The sequence below is a fragment of the Hipposideros armiger genome, unplaced genomic scaffold, assembly GCF_001890085.2.
Source record: "Hipposideros armiger isolate ML-2016 unplaced genomic scaffold, ASM189008v1 scaffold_73, whole genome shotgun sequence".
NCBI classification, from domain to species: Eukaryota; Metazoa; Chordata; class Mammalia; order Chiroptera; family Hipposideridae; genus Hipposideros; species Hipposideros armiger.
Window position 1 is genome coordinate 253,242 of NW_017731423.1, and position 21,741 is coordinate 274,982.

At 37.6% G+C, this 21,741-nt stretch overlaps 1 protein-coding gene across 1 annotated transcript; it reads left to right on the plus strand.

Moving 5' to 3' along the window:
- The first annotated feature begins 38 nt into the window (after window positions 1-38).
- UBXN8 (UBX domain protein 8) lies at window positions 39-19,489 on the plus strand. Its single transcript, XM_019642883.1, has 8 exons — window positions 39-229; window positions 3,389-3,511; window positions 5,523-5,599; window positions 10,055-10,177; window positions 11,977-12,111; window positions 13,949-13,990; window positions 17,225-17,299; window positions 18,710-19,489. The coding sequence occupies exons 1-8, from the start codon at window positions 142-144 to the stop codon at window positions 18,875-18,877; spliced, it is 831 nt and encodes a 276-aa protein (XP_019498428.1). The 5' UTR covers window positions 39-141; the 3' UTR covers window positions 18,878-19,489.
- The last annotated feature ends 2,252 nt before the right edge of the window (window positions 19,490-21,741 follow it).

Below are 21,741 nucleotides of genomic sequence, written 5' to 3' on the forward strand. Positions count from 1 at the left end.
GTTCAAAAACACGGACTTATCTCAGTCTGATCAACGACTCGGCTCCAGGATCTAGCTCGCCCCAAATCCCTCCCTTGGGGAACGGTTCCACACCGCCTTCCCAGGGGGGGCGCCACCGGAAGGGGAGGGCCTTCCGCCACCATGGCATCCCGCGGGGTTGTGGGCATTTTTCTCCTCTCTGCTCTTCCCCTCTTGTGTCTGGAGCTCCGACGTGGGATCCCGGGTCTAGGTAAGCGTTGCCTTTTTCCTTTGGGCGTTCACACCCAGGTAACTTTCCCATGGATGTTGCGCAGCACTCTCGTCGGGAGCCGCGTCGCGTCTGGCCGGCTCTGACTACGACTCCCAGGCTGCCTCGCGCCTGCCTCGCTTCCGGCGCCGGGTCCCCCCAGTAGCCGCGGGGAGCCTGACTCCACAGGGTGGAAAAGGTGTTCGTACAGATCTGGTCAAGTTTTGCGTCAAAGGGGGACAACACAGAAAGCACAGGAGCAAACATTGATACTACTTTGAAAGCGTGTTGAATGCTCAAAAAGAAATAAACATGGTGATGTGATGTATACCTTCTGAGGAACCTAAATAGATTTAAATGATAAGGAGCCACCCCTTTGAAAAGTCGGGGCAAAACCATTCCAGACAAAAGGAATTGTGACGTGTTGGAGGAAACGGATAAAGACTAATGTGGCTGGATCAGGGATATCAAGGAAGATTCATTGAAGCACCTACTATAAGCCTAACACTAAATGCTGTTTACTAATTATCTCATCCAATCTCCATTACAACCATAGGCGTTGGGTACTATTATAATCCCCATTTACAGTGAGGAAACGGAGATATAGGAGGTTAACTGATTTACTTAAAGTTTTTTTTAAAAGTCACTGGATTCAGTGTGGAGAATGTTTAGAATGTTTAGGAAGGAAGCTATGGTGAAAGCAGTGGGACAGCATAGATTTTTGAAGTGGGCAAGTTGTGATGACGGCCTGAATGAACTATGATGATAACAGATGAAATGTGCACAGATTTGGAATATTCACAAAGTAGAATCAACAGGATTTGTTGATGGATTGTTTGGGGCGAGGGAAAGGAGGGATTCCAGGAAGACTCGCTTCAGGAGGGTAGAACAACCCCAAGTAGCTGGTAGTGCCAACAGTAAAGGGAAAACTGAAAGGAAAATGATGGACCTGTGGAGAATCGGTTCATTTTTGGACATATAAGTGATGAGTTTACATGTCTGTGTCCCTCACTAAACTCAATTTTCAAGTTAGAGACCATGATGAAACTTAGCTTTAATATTTCCTCTCTTTGAATCTCCACCCTCGCTTGCCACCCCTAAGAAATCAGGTACCCAGAAATGTTGCTTGAAGAAATTAAAATAAAATGCATTTTAGAAAACTTACAAAGACCCTTCCGGTGCCTCTGATTCAACACAAGGTATATTGGAATCTAACAAGACCTTTACCCAAATGACATACAGAAATGTTAAATTCACACTTACCGTATTTAACAAAATTCACCTCCTCCCTTGTCTTTACAGCACCCACTTCTCTGCTCATTTGGAATTTTCTACTTTGCATTAATATTTTAGTCACTCACTAGTCAATGAGAAGGTGGTTACTGAGGGTTGCAGAAGGAGATCTGTTCACATGATCAGCTCGGACCACAAGGAAATACACTTCTTGAGGGCAGAGACCACATCTAATTTGTTTTTGTATTCCCAGCACTTACCAAAATGTCTAAATTAATAAAAGTAGGTAAAAAATTCTAGAAAATGCTGTTGGGCTCCTGGCAGCATCTCCATCTATTGGGTTATCAGAAAAGTCATGACACATTTTTGCAACAAAAAACAGAAAAAATACATCTTGACTTTTCCGACAACCCAATAGTTCCTGCAATTTTGACTAAATTAACTCTTTTCTCCTAGAATCCTCTCTCAGTTGTGAAATGATGGTCATTTACTTTGGCTTGTTGATTATGGTTCTGCAATTATCCAGAAACAGTATTTAGGTCTATTTTACCAATCATACATCCCTAGGGCAACAGCTGCAGGGCTAGTAATGTGCTTATAGATATTAATACTCTTAGCTAGAGCTGCTAATTGAATTCTCAAGGGGAGAAAGTGGAATTCCCAGACCTGTTCATTCAGCTGGGCTATATTTTTGGACATACATTGAAAAAAATGAGCCCTGTCTTTTTCTACTGTGTAAAAGCATTCATTGCCAATACATTTTTACTTGTACTTAAGCTAAACATTTTACTGCTGTTTTCTCACATTTGTTATCCTTTGAGTGCCCTGCACATGGGCTCTTGAGTGTAGGTACAATAAAAAAAAAAAAAAATCAGTTAAAAAATTTTTTACTTGAAAGCTCTACACACCAATCTAGTTCTTTGATATAGTCCCATATGACATTTGCAAATTACTTATTAGAACAAAAAACAATATTATGGAACATAAATCCCATAATTCAGTGTTTTCTTTAAATACCAATACTCTAGGTATTAAATTACTTCTGTAATGGCCAGAGTTACCCCAGATTTAATTATGTTGTATTTAGTAACACCAGAATCAATAGGTAATGCTGGCAAAAGTTGGAGGGGCTGTGATGTAAAAAACTATATATAAATGCACATGTATATTAATAATTCCTTCATTAACTTTTAGTTAGTTGACTAACTACCAGCCCTATCACATTGGTAAGATGATTCCTCTGTACCTCTGCCTGATAGTTTTTGAGAATTACAAAACAAAACTAAAAATTCCTGGGGGTAGAAACCATTTTTAACCCAATTTTATATCTCCATTCCCTCAACAGTTAACAAACTATATTGCACAAATTAGGCACTTGTTACGTTTTTGCTGGTTTAATTTTCATCCTGGGTCTTAAAATAATATAAAACCAAATACTGAATTTTTACTTTTTTTCTAGGTAAATATGTCTATAGTAATTTTATTTACAAATGACTAAGTATTGAGAAAGAAAATACACCGGTTCATAATTTAACTGTGAGAGATAAGAATTTGGCCTTTCAGTGGGAATGACTGTTTTTAAATTGAACTATCATTTAATTCCTAACTATGTGAATAATCTTATCCCCTTCTCTCTGAGCAGAAGGGAAACAGAATTTACTCATTAGTGATAGTCATAATATTTACAATGTAGCCAGTCACTCAGATTATACTTGTACTCCCGAGACAGAAGATGTTCCAGAATTGTTTCCTGAGAACGTGTTCTGGTAATGATAACTGTGATGAATTGTGGTACCCAAAGGAGACTATATGAAAAATCTTAAGACAGTTGTGTAACTTAACTTTTACTCTACTTTTCTAGTACAAATAATCTAATGTGTTAGTATTAAGAAGTGTTTTTAATTTTAATTTTTTTTTTACCTTTATAAGGAATTAAAGATATAATTTTGATGTGTGGCCGGATTTTCTTACTGCTTGCTCTTCTTACTTTAATTATTTCTGTGACTACCTCATGGCTTAATTCATTTAAATCTTCCCAAGTTTATCTGAAAGGTAAGTTTATTGTTTATCTACCCTTTTATACTTTTCTACTAAAATCTGTTTATTTAGTCTAGAACTTTGCACAATAAGAACATTTTTACCATTATTTTTTTGCAGTGTAATTTCAAAGTAATCATTACAACTTTAGTCATGATTTTGAATGGACCATAAATCCCAACATTTTTATCAGAAATCATACATTTCATATATGTACACATTCAAAAGTTTATTATTTCTAAGTTGGTACACTGCAAATGCTCTAATTTTAAATTGTCTCTGTGTGTATGCAACTTAACTACTGTTTGATACATACAGCTTACAAACTATTCTATAAATGATAAATATGTCTACCATTAATCTCTAAAAACTTTTCACCCTAATTTAGTTTTCATTCCATTCTGACAGTTTTTATTTATGCACATATCTCTTATGTATAGTTAGGTGCTCTTAATTTTAGGAAACCATGCTAGTTCTTAGTTTTGTTTTGTTTTTTTCAGTAAGTGGAAGTTTCTGAATATTAGAAGCCTTTTAAAACAATATTGTAGTTTACCTCAACAGATGAATCCTAAAACAAATGTCTACATTCTTAAAGCCTATTAAAAAGAAACTTGCCAATACTGAATTTGGGGCATTATGTTTTGTTTTGCTATTTAAATATAAATAAATAAGGAAAATGGTCAGTGTTTAATTTATAGCCCTTTCAAACTAACCATGAATAAAACCATAATCCTAAAATGTTATACTATTCAACCCAAACATAAAAGACAATGTGGATGTTGCAGGGTATCCCAATCATAGATTTCGGAATTCTTTTTCTTCTTTTGGTAAATTATTTGATCTCTTATACTTCAATGAAAAATTCAAGTTATTCATTGTAACTTCTCTTAGAAACTTTTATAAAATACATTTTGATATTAAGAGGATATTTGCTGCATATATTAACTATCAGGTCCAGTATTCTATGTTTTATAAATGGGGAAATGTGTACCTGACATAGTTTCTTACCTTAAGTTGCACCTTTATGTTATTTGTGTGCAAGTCACTTTGGCACATTTATGGGTTGTAATTTTGAGATATAAATCACTGAAGGCTAAAGCTATCTAATAAGTAATTAAGACTGTATAGTGCCTAATTATTGTCAGATTTTTCTTCAAATGAGTAAAAACCCAGCTTGCTCATACACTTCCTATCTTCCCTGTCATAAGATATTGAGATACAAGACTTCAGATTTATTTAAAATTTTAATCCTCCTTATTTTGTAAAGATTTGCAAGATGAGGTATATCTTAAGTTCGGAAGTAGTCATTTCTGGGTGGCTTTAAGGATTAAAGCTCCTGAATCCCCTACTATTGATTTATTTAAAAACTATATTCTTTGACTCTGTAAGCCTTTAAGATCACTAAGTCTGACCAATCTCATAGCGAGTTAGTGGCCAAACTGGAACCTCTGATTTCCTCTGTGCTTTACTGCCCTCATCTTTCCTTAATAAACTTGATGAACTATTTACCGCCATAGAGATAAAATTGTCGACAGAAAGGAGCCAGGCCGCTTCAAGGATATATTTTCCTAAAAGCTGGATCATTGCCCAAGAGAATACAGTTAAATAAAACTCACTTAAATGAAATTTATCCTTAAAAAAAGGTCCATACAATAGCAAAAATTCTTCCTCTTGGCATTCAGTGGATTATAACCTAATATTGGTTTAGTCACTATAGGAGTTGCCAAGCATACCCCACCTTTGAGATCTAGGCATGTTGCTTTTACTGTCATGTCCAAGGGTGACCAAATGGCACTCCTCATGCCACCAGGGCAGCATTCCACACTTCATATTCGAAATGGGTTTCCATGCTGTGCCTTGGAGCTGCTGAAACCTTATCAGGGGCCGGCAGGAAAAAACTCACCATAAGCATTCTTGAAGCCTCCTCACCAAAACTGTAACATACAATATTAATACTTGTTAGGGAATTTTTGTTTCAGAACAGACCTTTTCTTACTGATTTTACTTTAATGTTTTGATATCTTAGAAGAAGAAGAAGAAGAAAAGAATGAAAAAAGGCAAAAACTTGTGAGAAAAAAACAACAAGAGGAACAGGTTGAAAAGGTAAGTATAACTTTTAGAGTATATCTAGAAAGAATACAAAAATATCTGGGACAGGCATTTAAAATTTGGATCTTTTGCTTTCTGTGTGCTCAGATTTTTTTTTTATTATTGAGGTCAAATTCACATGACATAAAATTAACCATTTGAAATTGTATAATTTAGTGACATTTAGGACATTCACAATGCTGTGCAACCAGTATCTCCATCTAGCTCCAAAACATTTTTTTCACCCCAAAAAGAAAACCCCCATACCCATTAAACAGTTACTTCCTCATTCCCCTGTTTCCATCCTCTGGCAACTACCAATCTGCTTTCTGTTTGTATGGCTTTATGTATTCTGAATATTTCATATAAATGGAATCATAATGTGACCTTTATTTTTGGCTTCTTTCACTTAGCATATTTTCTGGGGTTCATCTATAAGCATGTATCAGTACTTCATCCCTTTTTCTAGCTGAGTAATATTCTATTGTATGGCTATATCAAATTTTGATTATCCTTTCACTAATGGACATTTTGGTTGTTTTCACCTTTTGGCTATTGTGAATAGTGTTAACTGTTGTGGTAGCTCTTCTTCAAAGGTTTGATAGAATTCACCAGTGAATTCATCTGGTCCTGGTCTTTTCTTTGTTGGTTTTTATTTACTTTTATTGGGGAAGGGGAACAGTGTTGGGGAATTGGGGTAGGGGAGCAGCCAAGTTGTTGTCCTTCAATCTTAGTTGTGGAGGATGCAGCTAGCTCAGCTCCAAGTCCAGTCACCATCCGGCCACCCATCTGCAGCTCAGGGCAGCTCAGCGGCCCTGTTCATGCTCAGGTGCCATGTTCAATCTTAGTTGTGGGTGGGCGCAGCCACCATCCCATGCGCGAGTCAAACCGGCAACCTTTTTAGGAGCACGTGCTCTCACCAGCTGAGCCATCCTGCCACCTGTTGGCAGCTCAGCAGCAGCTCAGCTCAGGCACAGCTCACTGGCCCATGTGAGAATCTAACCAGCTACCTGTTGCTCAGAGTTGGATCTTTTAATCAACTGAGCCACTCAACTCTCTTTGCTGGTTTTTAATTACTGCTTTAATCTCTTGTTAGGTCTGCTAAGAATTCTTATTTATTATTATTTTTTAAAGATTTTTATTGGGGAATTGGGGGGATGGGAACAGTGCTGGGGAATTGGGGTAAGGGGAACAGACAAGTTGCTGTCGTTTTGTTCTTCAATCTAGTTGTGGAGGATGTCGCTCCACTGGTCCAAGTTGGCACCATCATTGCGTTCTTCCCAGGCGAGGCACATCAGTCGTCGGCTTCTGGACGGCCGCTCACTGCGGCTGCTGGCCGCTCATGCTGGCTGCTGGCTACACACGGTAGCCCATGGCAACCTACTGCCACAGGGGCTGCAGCCTACGCCGTCGCCGGCGACTCACAGCAGCCAAGCTCCAGGTTGAGCTGTTGTTCAGCATCTTAGATGTAGAGGGCAGTGTCACTGGCCCTCATATGTGGGATCCGAACCGGGGCCCTTTGGCGTCCCAAGCCAGTTCTTAACCATCACGCCACTCGGCCGGCCCAAGAATTCTTATTTCTTCTTGAGTCAGTTTAGGTAATTTTGTGTTTCTAGGAGTTTGTCCTTTTCATCTTGGTTATCTAATTTGATGGCGTACAATTGTATATAGTATTCTCTTATAATCATTTTTATTTCTGTAAGGTTGGTAGTAATAACCCCACATTCATTTCTGATATTAGCTATTTGTCTTTTCATTTTCTTAGTCAAGTTAAAGGTTTGTCAATTTCATTGATCTTTTCAAAAAATGCCCTTTTGGGTTTTGTTGGTTCTGTTGTTTTCTGTTCTCTCTGTTTGCATGTCTTCTGTAATCTTTATTATTTGTTTCCTCATGCTAGCTTTGGATTTAGTTTGTATTTTTCTAGTTTTATAAAGTGTAAAGTTAACTTACTGATTTGAGATCTTTCTTTACTTCAATGTTTACAGCTATAACTTTCCCTCTGAGCACTGCCTTTGCTGCATCCTATCCAAGATTGGTTTTGATATCTAGGAATTGCTTTTACCATGGATAATTATCTAACAGTTATTTTCTTAACCTTGAACTGTCAGGTAGCACTTGGGCAGTTACCATATTGATGATTGACCTTTGTGAAAGAGGTGACTCTTGTGGACTTTCACCTAAATATTAAAAACATAAACCCTTTACAGAGGCCTAGGTACAAGGCCATTAATATTTTGACATCTATCACTTGTTTTTTCTGGTGAATAAATTATTCCTTTTTAAGTAAACAAACAAAGGTTAAAAACAAATCATAAGAGTAAAAGCCTATATATTTGTTGGGGCAAGGGGAGGAGGGGGGTTACTACTACATTTGTAACTACCCTGATCTGAATTTAATAACAATGAAAGTGTCCTTGCAAGATCTTTTGTAAGAAGCTCTCTTGTAAATATTTGAACTTCTCAAGTTTAAGATTATCTCCTATGGAAGTAACTGTTAATTTTAAAGCTTTGCATGCTTATTAGTAAACTATAATTCCATCTATATGCTAATTTTATACTAATTGGCATATGTATTTCCTAAGGGTATGTAAAGTTGGGATTCTTTTGTTTAGCAAAAGTCTAAAAACTTTAATGCTATGTCTTCTCTTTTTGGACAAATGAAAATTAATACGTCAATATATCACAGTATAGGCTATATGCATGGTGAAGTGCCCAGCCTGGGCAGACACGTGCCTGATGATACATAAAATTTTTGAGTGTTTGCATTCTAAAAAGTTAGTTTTTCTCTTCTGACACTTGATTGCTATAGTTTGATTTGGTAAAGAATTACAAGTTGAAAGTCATTGGAATTTTGAAGTGTTGTACCATTATCCTCAAAGCTCCAGTGTGGTTTTTTCAAGTTCTTTTTTTTCTGTTCATTAATTTTAGTCTCCATTTGTCATGCTGGAGGCTTTCCTTAATCTTCTGGTAATCCTTGGCTCTGTCCTTTCAGATTAAATGATACATTAAGGAGCTAATTTAATTGGTGGTATATGCGTTTGTAAAATTTCATCAAGCTTTGTGTTTTTTACTGCTTATAAGTTATATTTCAATGTAAAGGGAAAAAGGAAAATAAACCTAATTGGAATTTCTGTGTATTTGTGGGCAGAGCTTGACATGTCTGTGGGAGTAGGGTGTATACCAATTTAATGGTAGGGGGATTGTGGAGTAATTTAGGTTTGGCAGTATCTCTGTGTTCCTCTTGCAATTGACCTTCTCGTACTAAGGCACCGCCATTCTCCCACCTGTGAGGTTAGAGTCTGGCTCCCAGCAGTCTCAATCAGGTGGGAAGGCAGCTGGGGAGTCTCACCTTTCAGTAGGTACATTTTGTAGACTCTCTGTTTTATTGGGTTGTCGGAAAAGTCATGAAGCATTTTTGCAACGAAAAACAAAAAAATACCTCATGACTTTTCCGACAACCCAATAGTTTGCATTCCTATCTTCCACTAGGCCTAGGATCTGTGACTCTGAAGCCTCTCTGGTTCATATCCCCAGAGAGTAAACCTTCTGTGTCTGCCTATATGTGATAGGGTAAGTGGGTCTGAGGATGTAACAGCTCTTGTATCATTTTTTCCCTCTTTCCCTAAGAACCTCAGGTGCAAAGAATTAGAGTCATCATCATCCTTGGTTCACTACACACTCATCACTGCTTGATGCATGGCTTCCCCTACCACCTTGTTTTTAGCTCTGCACCTCACCCCATGTCCCTGCCGAGGTATCTGGCGTCTCTTCTGCCTCAGCTGTTCCTGGTCTGTGGAGTGCCCTGGCTTATTTCTTTACTGTTACCCTCCTTTACAAGCACTTAGACTGTGTCTTTCTCACTCTATCAGTTACCACTCCTCCATCTGCCCTCACATATAGTGGTTTGGGGGTTGTAATAGTATTTGTTTCATCAGTGATGGAATTTGGGTTTCTGTTTCTTGTTTCCATGGCTGTTTTGGGGTGATTTTCAAGAGAGGGAGGCAGAAATAATTTCACTCTGTCATCTTAAACCCAGAATCTCCATTTCTTTTGAGTCCAAAAATTATTTTCTACTTTTCCACGATTGAGCTATTCAGTAAATGCTCTTCCAAATGAGTCCATGCCTTGGGCATCATGCCCTGAACACCCTCCCTCCACACCTGACTTTTAGCTCCTAGAAGGCATCTTTGCATCCCTATCCCCCAGCAGGTTTTGGTTGTACTGAAAACACATTAAAGGATATATAGGCAGACTGCCATACTAGCATAAGTATAGAACACTTATCTTTATTTGCATTATGTACAAATGCAAATTTTTAAGAGAGTGATGCAAAAGTGAAGGTTGTTGCTTTCTTGGTAAAATTTAGAGTGTAAACACAATTTCTTACCTGGTTCTTATTTACAACTTTATACACAATGTAAAATCTTAGAAATGTTATAGTAATAATGCCTAATTTATTTTTTTGAACAGGCTAGCAGATACATAGAGAATGTTCTAAAACCTCACCAGGAAATGAAATTGAAAAAACTGGAAGAGCGCTTTTATCAGATGACGGGTGAAACCTGGAAGTTAAGCAATGGTCATAAACTTGGGGTTAGAAAATACTCCATTTTATATTTTGCATTCTGCTATTACTTATGTTTCCTTTTACATATATTGATTTTTTTAAAAATTGCAAATGATATTAAAATGTTAGTACAGTCTTTTTAAGAAGTCCTTATTAATAATGATTGTATATCAATTTTTATTCAGCATATTTGTGTGTCAAACAGATAATAACTTAAAGCCTTGAAATGTTCTAACATAAGGTAATCTTTATTTTGACTGTATCGCTGTGTTTTACATGAAGGATTTCAGATCTTTCCACAAGAAGGATCTCCAAGGTATAAGCTCACATTATATTAATTTTGTTTGGCTGTTTTTATAAAGCCAAATTAACCTTTGATTCTGAGTGTGAATTTTGTCATTTGCTAATAGAAGTTTACAATTTTAAGTTTTGGTAACAGAGGAAAAAGGATACTCATAAAGGAATTAAGTTTTACAAGAACTGGCCATAGGTTTTATGTGTAAGATCATTTATGTCCCAAAGACTTTTTTTGCCTTCTGTTTATACTGCACCTTTCACCATCTTGTAAAGGAAATGATTCAGTAAAGGTAAACAGGATTCTTGTAGTGAAGCAGAATCCGTTTTTATTCATTTCATAATGGTAAATATACCATAACACAATCCAAGGTGAGTAATAAAATTAATGTGAAAGGCAACATAAAATGCACCTGCTGTGTGTGGTGATTTCACTTCTGAGTTGAGTTTGCCCTCTGTTCAGTTCTGTGGTGTTAGACACTGATAGCCTGATTTTAGTCTGACACATCTCCTTTTGAAATGGTCACAATGTAAATTAGTCATTCTGCCCCTGGCTTTTAGGCTATGTCTTCATGGTACTAGTAGGATATATTTTAACCTAATTAGTGGGGACAGCAAGAAGTCAGGAACAGGCTAGACTGTTGTTGTTGTTGTTGTTACTTAAGGCTTTTAGGACTATCAAAGAACATGAGAACTGAAATGTTAGACCAAAAAAAGTGTATCCCTCAGCTGATCCAACCTCATAACTCACAGTAAGGCAGCCGAAGTTTGGTCAGTTAATTGTTCAGCATCAAGATCCCGCTCCCCACACTCCTTCTACCAACTTCTCTTTAGGATAAAGGAATGGGGAAAACAGCCCATTTAAATGGTGGATGGTTTAGGCTGAAAAAGAGAACTTTTACAAGGTCAGCATATATATGGAAGAATTTGACATTTAAGTGAATTATTTTGCTAAGGAAAAAGTTTTAATAGATAATAAAATTAATTTTTATGATTTCTGGAATAAAATCCTTTGTCCTAAAGGAATTAATTCAAATGGAAGCTCAAAGTTTGAATTTGAGAACTAAAATATGTTTATATATTACAAGATAGTAGGGCTACATTCAGCCATGGAAGTTTTGCACGGTCACATACATAGACATACTTTTTTATATATGTGTTCTATTTCACAGCCTTTTAAGGCATAATACCTTGCACTGCCTTGTTTCTTTTAATGAAAGGAGGAAAGGATATCATCCAGGTTTTCTTTTTTCTTCCATCCTACTGAAAAACTTGGGGGTCAATTAAAATGGAAAGGTCTGTCTCTGCCTTGTATCTATCAGAGGGAACCCCAGAGCTGGATAAGGGTAGTTTCTAGAACATGTTAAACTCCATTTTTTCATGTCTAAAGAGACAGTGCTTTAATTTTCTGGTCTAATAATGACTTAATTATATTTTTTACTGAAATGCCACCAATGAAAAGAAATAACTATTGTGAGTAGAATAAAGTTGATAGAGAGCATCTCTGTAGAAATTGTCTGTTTTTGACCAGGGTGATGAAAATTTGGTGCTTGAAAATGACAGTCAGACATCTTTTGCAACATCAAACAGAGAAGCAGCAAAGAGAAGGAACTTGCCTAAGCCTTTAACCAAAGGTTCACCACCTGCTGAACAGCCCATGCAGAAGGTTTGTTAAACTTAATGTCTACTCACGCCATTGCATCAGTTTGCTGTAGGAATAGTGTTCTGTGAGTGAGATGTATACTGAGTGAAGATTAGGACTGGCTTTAAATCCACATGATGTCTTCCCACATCACTACCTTACAAAGGATCAACTTCATTAAGAATCACTCTTCCTGCTTAATATTAATATTCTGAACCAAACTTAGAAGGAAGTTATACAGATGAGAACAGGTTTAGAAAATCTCAGTTATTTTTGAGGAAGTAATTTGATTATGTAAAATTGGAAAACGTAATATTTACTAAGGAAACATTCCTTTGGGTAGCTAAGACATGATTAAGCCATATTTAGTGAGTGGCTAATATTAACACGAGTGTATCATTTTCCTCCGTGGCCCTTCTAGGGAATGGGTTCGCAACCATTCACTTTGGAATAGTGCCCAGGTTTATTATTCCTTCTTTTCTTTCAAATTTTTAATCTCTAAGTTAAATTTAGAGCTGGCAAAGGTTGGAAATAAGAAATCTGTTTTTACTGACTCTCAGGGAGTCTATCTAATTGTGAAATTTGTTTCTAATATATTGCTTCTCAGTCTGAGGTTTCGTTGTCCCTTAATGGAGCTTGAGGGTCAGAATCTGGTCATTGGACTATTTCTAACATTTCAAAAAGGTCTAATGAACTGTATGGACTAATTAAAAATTCAAGATTCTTTGCTTTTTTGTTATAGCATGAATTATCTCATGCTAACAGTAAATTTTGGTTGGTTGACAAATGCATTTGATACCAAAGGCAAACAAATGGTTTATTTAATAAATGCAATTATTGTGTATGAGATAAAATGTTATAACATGTGGAGTCTATGGCATTAGAAAATAAAAAGTGTCCCTAGAGGTGAAATTGTTGGTTCAACAAGTGTTGTGTTTTTTTTTTTGTTTCATTGGGGAACAGTGTGTTTTTCCAGAACCCATCAGCTCCAAGTCAAGTAGTTGTTTCAATCTAGCTGTGGAGAGCGCAGCTCAGTGGCCCATGTGGGGATCAAACCGGCAACCTTGGTGTTATGAGCACTGCACTCTAACCAACTGAGCTAACCAGCTGCCCCCCAGCAACTGTTTTAAGAAGAGAAAATTGTTTGAACATCTGGTTTTTTTAAAACAGAAATAGGGAAGCACTTAGTAAGTCATGAGAGCAACCAAAGTGAATAGTTGTTAACGAGTCCTCTAGAAGTACCAGTGAAGAAAAATATGCACTCATCTTAAAATTTGTATGTGTATGAACCTAAATAATTTTGGGGTCTTACTGAACTTAATAATTATCTTCAGTTTCTTTAAATAACACATTTTTATATAGTATCTTGGAACATTAAAAAAGCAAAATTCTTTAAATGTGTATAGGTTGGTAGATGTCATCTAAAATCCTGTTTTTATGATCTTTTGTTAGCACAAAGTTGCTTACCCAAAAATATTTATTAATTTAGCTCTCATTCTCATGAACTTTTTTTTTTTTTTTTTTTTGATTCTGAAATACGCAGCGGCTGCTCAGCTCGGGCTGGACTCGAACCGCTGTTGCTCAGAGCTCAAACTCTTGAGCGAGCTCTTAACCAACTGAGCCACTCTGCCGGCCNGCGGCTGCTCAGCTCGGGCTGGACTCGAACCGCTGTTGCTCAGAGCTCAAACTCTTGAGCGAGCTCTTAACCAACTGAGCCACTCTGCCGGCCCATGAACTTCTTATAAATGTGCATTAAATGAAAAGATTTAAGCTTAAATATGCCTAAACACTATATTGAAAGGAACTCTTCCCATTGAGATTATTTAAATGTTTACATTCCTGTTACTATCACTTACTTTAGGTTCCAGATTTTCCTGAAGAACCTCCTGAAACAGCCAAAGAAGTAAGCTTATTTTTTTCTTTGAAAATTAAATATATTTTCTATTTCCTTTAACATCAAATAAGTATGTCTTATCTAAATTTGGTTTTACAAAAGATAGCATAAGTGTTTACATGATTGCACTATAATTAGGTCCTGTTTTGAATACGGTGTAATATCCAACTCCTCAGCTTGAGTCCTGCTTTGGAAGCCTGCTGTCTGATGAGTATGTTTTTTGAGAGCTTAGCGCCTTCTCGCTGCATCAGGCAGAGATAGGATACATGGGCTTTTCTGAAACTTCAAGTCAGCAAGTGAGTTACTTTCTAAATTAGAATCGAAATAGGTAGATAACTTCAAATTGTAGTTTTCCTCTTTAAAAAGAGACAATGAAGAATGCAGCTACATTGCACGTGTTTGAATTAGATAGTTTTCTGTTGGGGGGCAGTCGGACGAACCCACACTCTGCATTGAGATGCCTTCTGCCCAACTGCTTTGTCATAATCTGTGGTGCCTTCCCTCCGTTGCCCAGCTTTGTTTCAGACATGTCTCCAGTGCATGGGAGCACATAGCTAGCTATTAAGTCACTTAGGGAAAGGAGAGCCCTGATGATTTTCCATTACTTGGGGCTCAGTTGACTGTTACACGCCTTAAAAACCATTTTTGAGGCAGCCATGAAAGTCGTCAGGAAGTCTCATTTTTGTCGACACATCTGCAACATTTATGTTTGGTATTTTGGACGTCAGAGGAAAATGTGAAAGTCATACAGAAACAGAGATAATGAAGTGTGTGATGCAGATACTGAACCCCCAGGAGAAACACAATTTTTTTTTTTTAGCTGATTTTTCCCTGTGATACCTGATAAATTCATGCCCATGATGTATCTGTCCTAACCCTTCTACATTCTCACTTCTCATCAAGCTCAGGTTGGTATCCATGACAACCATTTATAACACAGGAGTAATTAAATATAGCTCAAGATTGACAGGGAACATCTCTTATAAATTTACTTTGGCTTTAAAACACATGACATTATTCCTAAAGAACAGCAGTTTGTCACTGAAAGGTGCACAGATTATAGACATCAGCTTGTCAGTGAATCCTTTGAAATTGTACCTTTTTGTGCTTATGTATAAAAGGACAGTGTTTTTCTTCAGAATCTCAGATCTGTGACCCTAAAAAGGTTGAGAAACATCTGCCACAGAGGCAGCTGATGTTTCTCTCGTCTTTTTTTTTTTTTTCCCGGTAGCTGAGCCACCCTGCCACCTGTTGGCAGCTCAGCGGCAGCTCAGCTCGGGCCAGGCATCGAACCGCTGTTGCTCAGAGCTCGCTCTCCTCTTTCACAGGCATTACATTTTGTTTCTTCTCTACCCCTTTTCCAGTACTTGTTAGGTGATATTTTGTGTTACACCCATTAAAGTGTATGTCAGAGTAATGGAATTTTAGAGCTTCAGTGAACCTAAATAACTACCTCACCCCATCTCCTCACTGGAAGCTGAAGCCACAGGTAGAAGGGTCTCCCAGGTTCCTGGCTGTAACCAGAACTCTTCCCTCATTCACTCTATAAGCAATACTATCCCTATTTTCTTTTCCCCTGCTCTAATTTTTCGTCCTCTTTATTCTGTTTTTGGTTAATAAAATTAACAAAATTATGGCAAATAATTGTTACTGAGAATCACATGTAAAGTGTATGTAATACACTTGAGTTTTCTTGTTTGTTTGTTTTTTTAGCTGAGCCATCCTGCTGCCTGTTGGCAGCTCAGCTCAGCTCGGGCCGGGCCTTGAACTGCTGTTGCTCAGAGCTTGCACTCTTGAGCGAGCTCTTAACCAACTGAGCCACTCAGCCGGCCCTCATGTGTATGCAATACATACACATACTATACATATACGTATACATATACAATACACTGTAAAAGTATCATGTGTATTAACTTATACATTAGTGGCATTCTTAATGAAATTTCATTATAAAAGTTGCTTTAGTAGGAGTAATAATGTCTCAACGTTTCACTGATTTGAATGGGAGGCAAACACCTAACCTACTTGAGTGGAAAAAATTTCAAACATGCTTTCCTGAAGCGGGTAGGTGCTGCTTTAAAACCACCATTTCTATGTGTTATGATGCCTGCATAACTCTCAGGACAGTTATGATAATGTTAACCATTGAAAAAAGGTTTCCTGAGCTGGTCGAAGTGGTGCGTTGGTTAAAAGTTGGCTTGGGACACCAGCTCTGAGCAGCAGGGCCCCGGTTCGGATCCCAAATAAGGGCCAGTGATGCTGCCCTCTACAGCTAAGATGGTGAACAATAGCTCCACCTGGAGCTGGGCTGCCAGAAGTCGCCGGTGACGGCATAGGCTGCAGTGGGGGCTGGCCGGCAGCTGGCGTGAGCTGCCGTGAGCCGCTGTGAGCAGCCAGCGAGCGACTGCCTCACCCGGAAAGAGTGCAATAATACCAGCATGGGCCAGTGAAGCGACATCCTCCACAACTAGACTTAAGAACAAAAGGACAGCAACTTGTCTGTTCCTTTTCCCAGATCTCCCAATGCTGTTCCTCTCCCCCAATTCTCCAATAAAAACTTAAAAAAAAAAGGTTTCCTGACAGGTAAATAATGAACATCAGAATAAATGACTAATTCATCATCTTTTCATTTTAGGATGTCCTTTAACATATTAGCAGTTTGCAAGCTTTTTAAAAAGCTGTTTAACTTTTATCAAAGGAAAGATTATGGGGAAACGCGATACATAACTCAGATAAAGCAGGACTGCTCCCAGGAGATGAGATCTCAGAGCTCCCAGCAACCAGGACCAAGTCTAGGCTCATCTCTCATTTACTTGGACGATGTAGGTACGGTGCACAGCCTACAGTAATAGAGGGGACAGGGTACCTTTTGTTTCCTTCCAATCTAATGTTTCTTTGTCTATAGACTCTGAGGTGGCACTGCATCTTGGTTTGCTAGGTCACTGTTGAAGCGCAACTGCGATCTGGATGTTACCTGGGCAGACAGAATCGTTCAGTCTCTGATGTCCCCTTTGGAAGGCTCTGTCACTGATCTCCATCAGTAGGAACAAGTTTTTCAGTTTCAGCAGAATTATTTCTGTTTAGAGTAAATTTTATCTGGACCATTGTGTTGGTCTACTACCAGAGCTAAATTCCTACAAAACCCCACGCAAGCTTTTATAATTACAGATGTTTCACTAGTAGTAATTTTGGATTGCAAAGAGCAGTGGATTAGAATTATATCTGAACATTTTTATTCCTCAGGTAGTTACTGTTGCTCTCCGATGTCCAAGTGGGAATGTCCTGAGGAGAAGGTTTTTTAAGTCTTGCAGTTCACAGGTGAGGAAATTCATATTTTGAGAAATATTTGTGTTGAATTTGGCAATAGTTTATAGTCCCATGCCGCGGGAGAGGTATTAGCACACTGTTGTCTGGTACTTGCATCACTTACATGTACTCTATTTTGAGGATAAAGGGCATTTATAAGTACTCTATGTTGTAGAAATTTGGGAAAATAGGCATGCTGGGTCCATTTGAGCTGTGATTTCTGCATTCAAGATTTTTTCAGTTCTTATCCTATTGTTTTTTATTTGTTGTTTTTCTTTCGTTTTAATTACATTTCACAGCTTGGTGGGTAACATGCTGTCAGATCCTTAGGAAGCAGCCAGTATTAGCTTCGTTCCCATTATCCCTGATGGATTATTAACCTAAACCCCATCGCTTATATGTAATTTTCAGAACATTCTTTAGGGCTTATTTCCTTTTGTTCTATTTTTTTTTTCTGTTAAAAACAATACTCTGTTCATTAGCAATATTTTGGAATACATAGAAAAGTAGAGAGAAAATAAAATTTTGATCTGCAGTCTGATACCAAAGCAATTACTAATATTTTGGTGTATTTCTATTTTTAAATGCATTTAAACATATAATTATGCATTCATTAAAATATTTATCTAAATAATTTTCTATCCTGATTGTTGCATATAACCTATGACAAGAATGCTAAACCATAATGAAAAATACTGATGGATTTGACTACATAAAAATTTTCAGTTCTATAAAGAAAAAGTTTACGAAGTTAAAGAAAAATTTGGGGGGTGAAAAAAATGAAAGGGATTAAGTACAAATTGCCAGTTATAAAATAGTCATGGGATATGAAGTACAACATAAGGAATATAATCAGTAATATTATAGTCACTATGTATGGTGTCACATGGGTACTAGACTTACTCGTAAGGTATGTAACTGTCTCATCACTGGACGAGTACTATGGGAATACTCATGATAGGAAATGACCCATTGAAAATCGGGCTATTATAAGGCAGAGTTCCCCGGGGCCTGGACATGTCCTCTGTGACCAAATTCCTGCGTGATTTTGATGTGGCTTCGATTATGATCTAAATAATTTTTTTCCCAAATGCTAACTTTTTGTTCTCAATCTTTTTATTGAATAATCTTTCATTCCCTAAAGTTGGGGCTTTTGTAATTGTTAAATGTCCCTGCTCTCTGTGGGTGCCAGTAGTTTCCAGGCCTTAAACAAAATGTTATTAAATATTATTCACTTCACATCTCAGAATCCATGGCATACTATTTTTCTTTACACTCAAGAGGCTCCTTTGAAAGGTGTAAAAGTTCTGTTTCATTATTCCTAGGGGCATGTTTAACAATGAAAGAATTGTAAAATGTCATGGTGACCCTGAGGAACACAAGTGTATACAGTATTTGATAACTATGTTTTTTATCTTTTAGGTCTTATTTGACTGGATGATGAAAATTGGGTATCACACATCCCTATACAGCCTTTCTACTTCCTTTCCCAGAAAGCCTCTGGAAGTGGAGGGAGGCTGGTCACTGCAGGACATAGGAATAACTGTGGATACTGTACTCAACGTGGAAGAGAAAGAGCCAAGCAACTAGTTAAGAAATGAGAACTACCTGTTTTTCATAAAATCAGTTATGCCATGACCTTACAAGACAATAAAAGATTCACATTAAAATCATGCCATACCTTGATTGAGCTCAAGGCAGTAAACACTTTAATGTTGATATCCATGGGAATGTATAGACACAAAGGATTAGAAAAGGAGTGTTCTCTAAATATAATAATTTTTGATGTGTCATTTTATAATGAGAACCACATGAGAACTAGGTAAAAATGTATATTGTATGGCACTCAATAATATATTTTTCCTAGCCGACACCATTTATCAGTATGTTGACAAAAAGTCATATGACCTTGGTTTCTGTCTCTTCAATCCATCTTAACCCCCCACTATGAATACTTCACATTTCAGTGAAACTCTTCCAACTCTTAAAAGTAGAAATGTTTAGTCTGCTGTATTTCTAGAAATTAAAAAAACTTTCAAGAAGATTCAAAGCTCTTTAAAGCTTTAAAGTTCTTTTTGATAGATATAAATTAATGTTCACTTAACTAATATTTGAGATTTATATAATTTTGCCTTGCATTGTAACATTTACAAAGTTCCAGGTGAACCAATATTTTTAAAAAATAAAAATATTAAAAACAGGGCCGGCCGAGTGGTGCGGTGGTTGAGAGCTGGCTTGGGACCCAGAGGGCCCCGGTTCGGATCCCACATGTGAGGGCCAGTGACACTGCCCTCTGCAGCTGGGATGCTGGGCGACGGCTCAACCTGGAGCTGGGCTGCTGTGAGTCGCCGCAACAGCATAGGCTGCAGCCCCTGTGGCAGTGGATTGCCATGGGCTACTGTATGTAGCCAGCAGCCAGCATGAGCGGCCAGCAGCCGCCAGCGGCTGTCCAAAGCCGGCGACTGATCTGCCTCACCCGGGAAGAGCGCAATGATGGTGCCAACTTGGGCCAGTGGGGTGGCGTCCTCCACAACTAGACTGAAGAAGAAAACAACAGCAGCTTGTCTGTTCCCCTTCCCCTAATTCCCCAGCGCTGTTTCCATCCCCCCAATTCCCCAATAAAAAATCTTAAAAAAAAAAAAATTAAAAACAGGTGTTTCTTTTATATATATGGTCATTCCATTTTACCGATTATAAGCCTGTAATAGTACACATACACACTATATAATATCAAGTTCAAATGACAAGTATGGTATAAAGCCTGTTAATTTTGTTCTAGTCACTCTGTTTTTCTTTTCCCATGCACTGTCTTAAAAGTGAGTTAACTTGATTCCTCTGTGTATTGCCCTTATTTAATGCCCATACCTCTTCTCTAGAATTTATTACATTGTATTATAGCTGTGTTTTTGTGTTCCCAAATACATAATTCCTTAAAAGCAAGGAATGTATCTTTTTTTTCCCCCTAGAAATACCTGGTAGATGCTTAATACATACTTGAAAATAAATATATTGTCTCAACTGTTAACTTTTTTTTTTTGCCTCTGGAATATCCCACTTAAAAAAATGAAAAGTTTCTGATTATAAATTGTGAAAATGTTCCAAAAGTTTACAAAGTAACCACAACAAAAATCACCCATAATCTCAATACTCACAAACTTGAATAATATTAGTTTCCTGTATGTCCTGTCAGACTTTTCTAAGCTTATATATTATACCACAAATTAAAAAAAGACTCCACAATTTTAGACCCTTTGGAAAAACCGACTATTGTGAAAGCTACCAAGTAATTATGCTACTTAGGATGGGATAGCAGGCTCCACGGTGGCCCCCAATGATCCTGCCTCTTCATAGTCACACGTAGTCTTCTCCCACATTATACCAGGATTGGGCTGTGAGACCAATAAAATTCAACAGAAGTGGTGTGTGTCACAAGATTAGGTTATAAAAGAGGGTGGTTTCTGTCTTGGTGCTCTCTTGAAGGAATTAGCCATGTTGTGAGCAGCCTCACAGAGAGGTCCATGTGGCAAGAAAGTGAAGCCTCTTGTCAACAAGACACGAGGAAACTTGGAGCTGGACCTCCAGCCCCAGTTAATTCCAGAGACTACACCCCTGGCAACCAGCCTGACTGCACCTTCATGAGCGCCTTAAGCCAGAACCACTACGATGCTCCCAGATTCTTGACCCTCACGATTTATGAGATAACAAATGTTAATGCAGGTCGGTTTTGAGTTAATTTGTTACGGAGCAATATAGAACATACAAATTTTATTATGTTTTTTTTTCTTGAATAAAGTGGAGTACTTACATTTATTTAGGAAAAAAAAAACTTGTGAGGCACCAGCATTTTGAAAAATCATACCCTTGCAATACACAAACTTCTTATTAAAATGAATGATTTTGGCAGAATTGCTAAGTAGACAGTAGAATTTATATAATGGCAATTAGAATGTTCAAATTCATTAGAGTTTCATATATATATATATATATATATATATATATATATATATAGCAAACAGTTAAAATTAAAGCAACATTGGTTCCAAAAGAAAGTATTTTATTTATTTTTTTAACTGTTTTTTCACTTTTTTTTTAATTGTTAGTTGCAGGTGTACAGAACAATGCAATAGTTATCCTTTTCACCCTTCACACAGAAACAACCCCCCTCCCCCATCTACTGCCCTCCCATCCCCGATATCATACTTATCTATTACAATTCCATTGACTCCATTCCCACACTCCACTCCACGTCCCGTGACTATATGTTAGAACTTACAAATTTTAGAACCTGCCAGTGAGGAGCTGCCGTAACATAAAAAGCGAAAACATGGGAGTGGCTTTGGAACCAGGCAATGGGGCTTTGAGGAGAGTGTTCATGAAAGCCTAAAGTGACTTGACATTGTTGACAAAAGGCTGCAGGTGAGGACTTGCAGGAAAGTGAGGTAAATATTATTGGA

Excerpts from the sequence above, each read along its gene's own strand:
- UBXN8 (XM_019642883.1), top strand. The coding sequence starts at position 142 with ATGGCATCCCGCGGGGTTGTGGGCATTTTTCTCCTCTCTGCTCTTCCC. Across the intron at positions 230-3,388 it reads ACGTGGGATCCCGGGTCTAG|GAATTAAAGATATAATTTTG; the intron begins GTAAGCGTTGCC and ends TACCTTTATAAG. Across the intron at positions 3,512-5,522 it reads TTCCCAAGTTTATCTGAAAG|AAGAAGAAGAAGAAGAAAAG; the intron begins GTAAGTTTATTG and ends TTGATATCTTAG.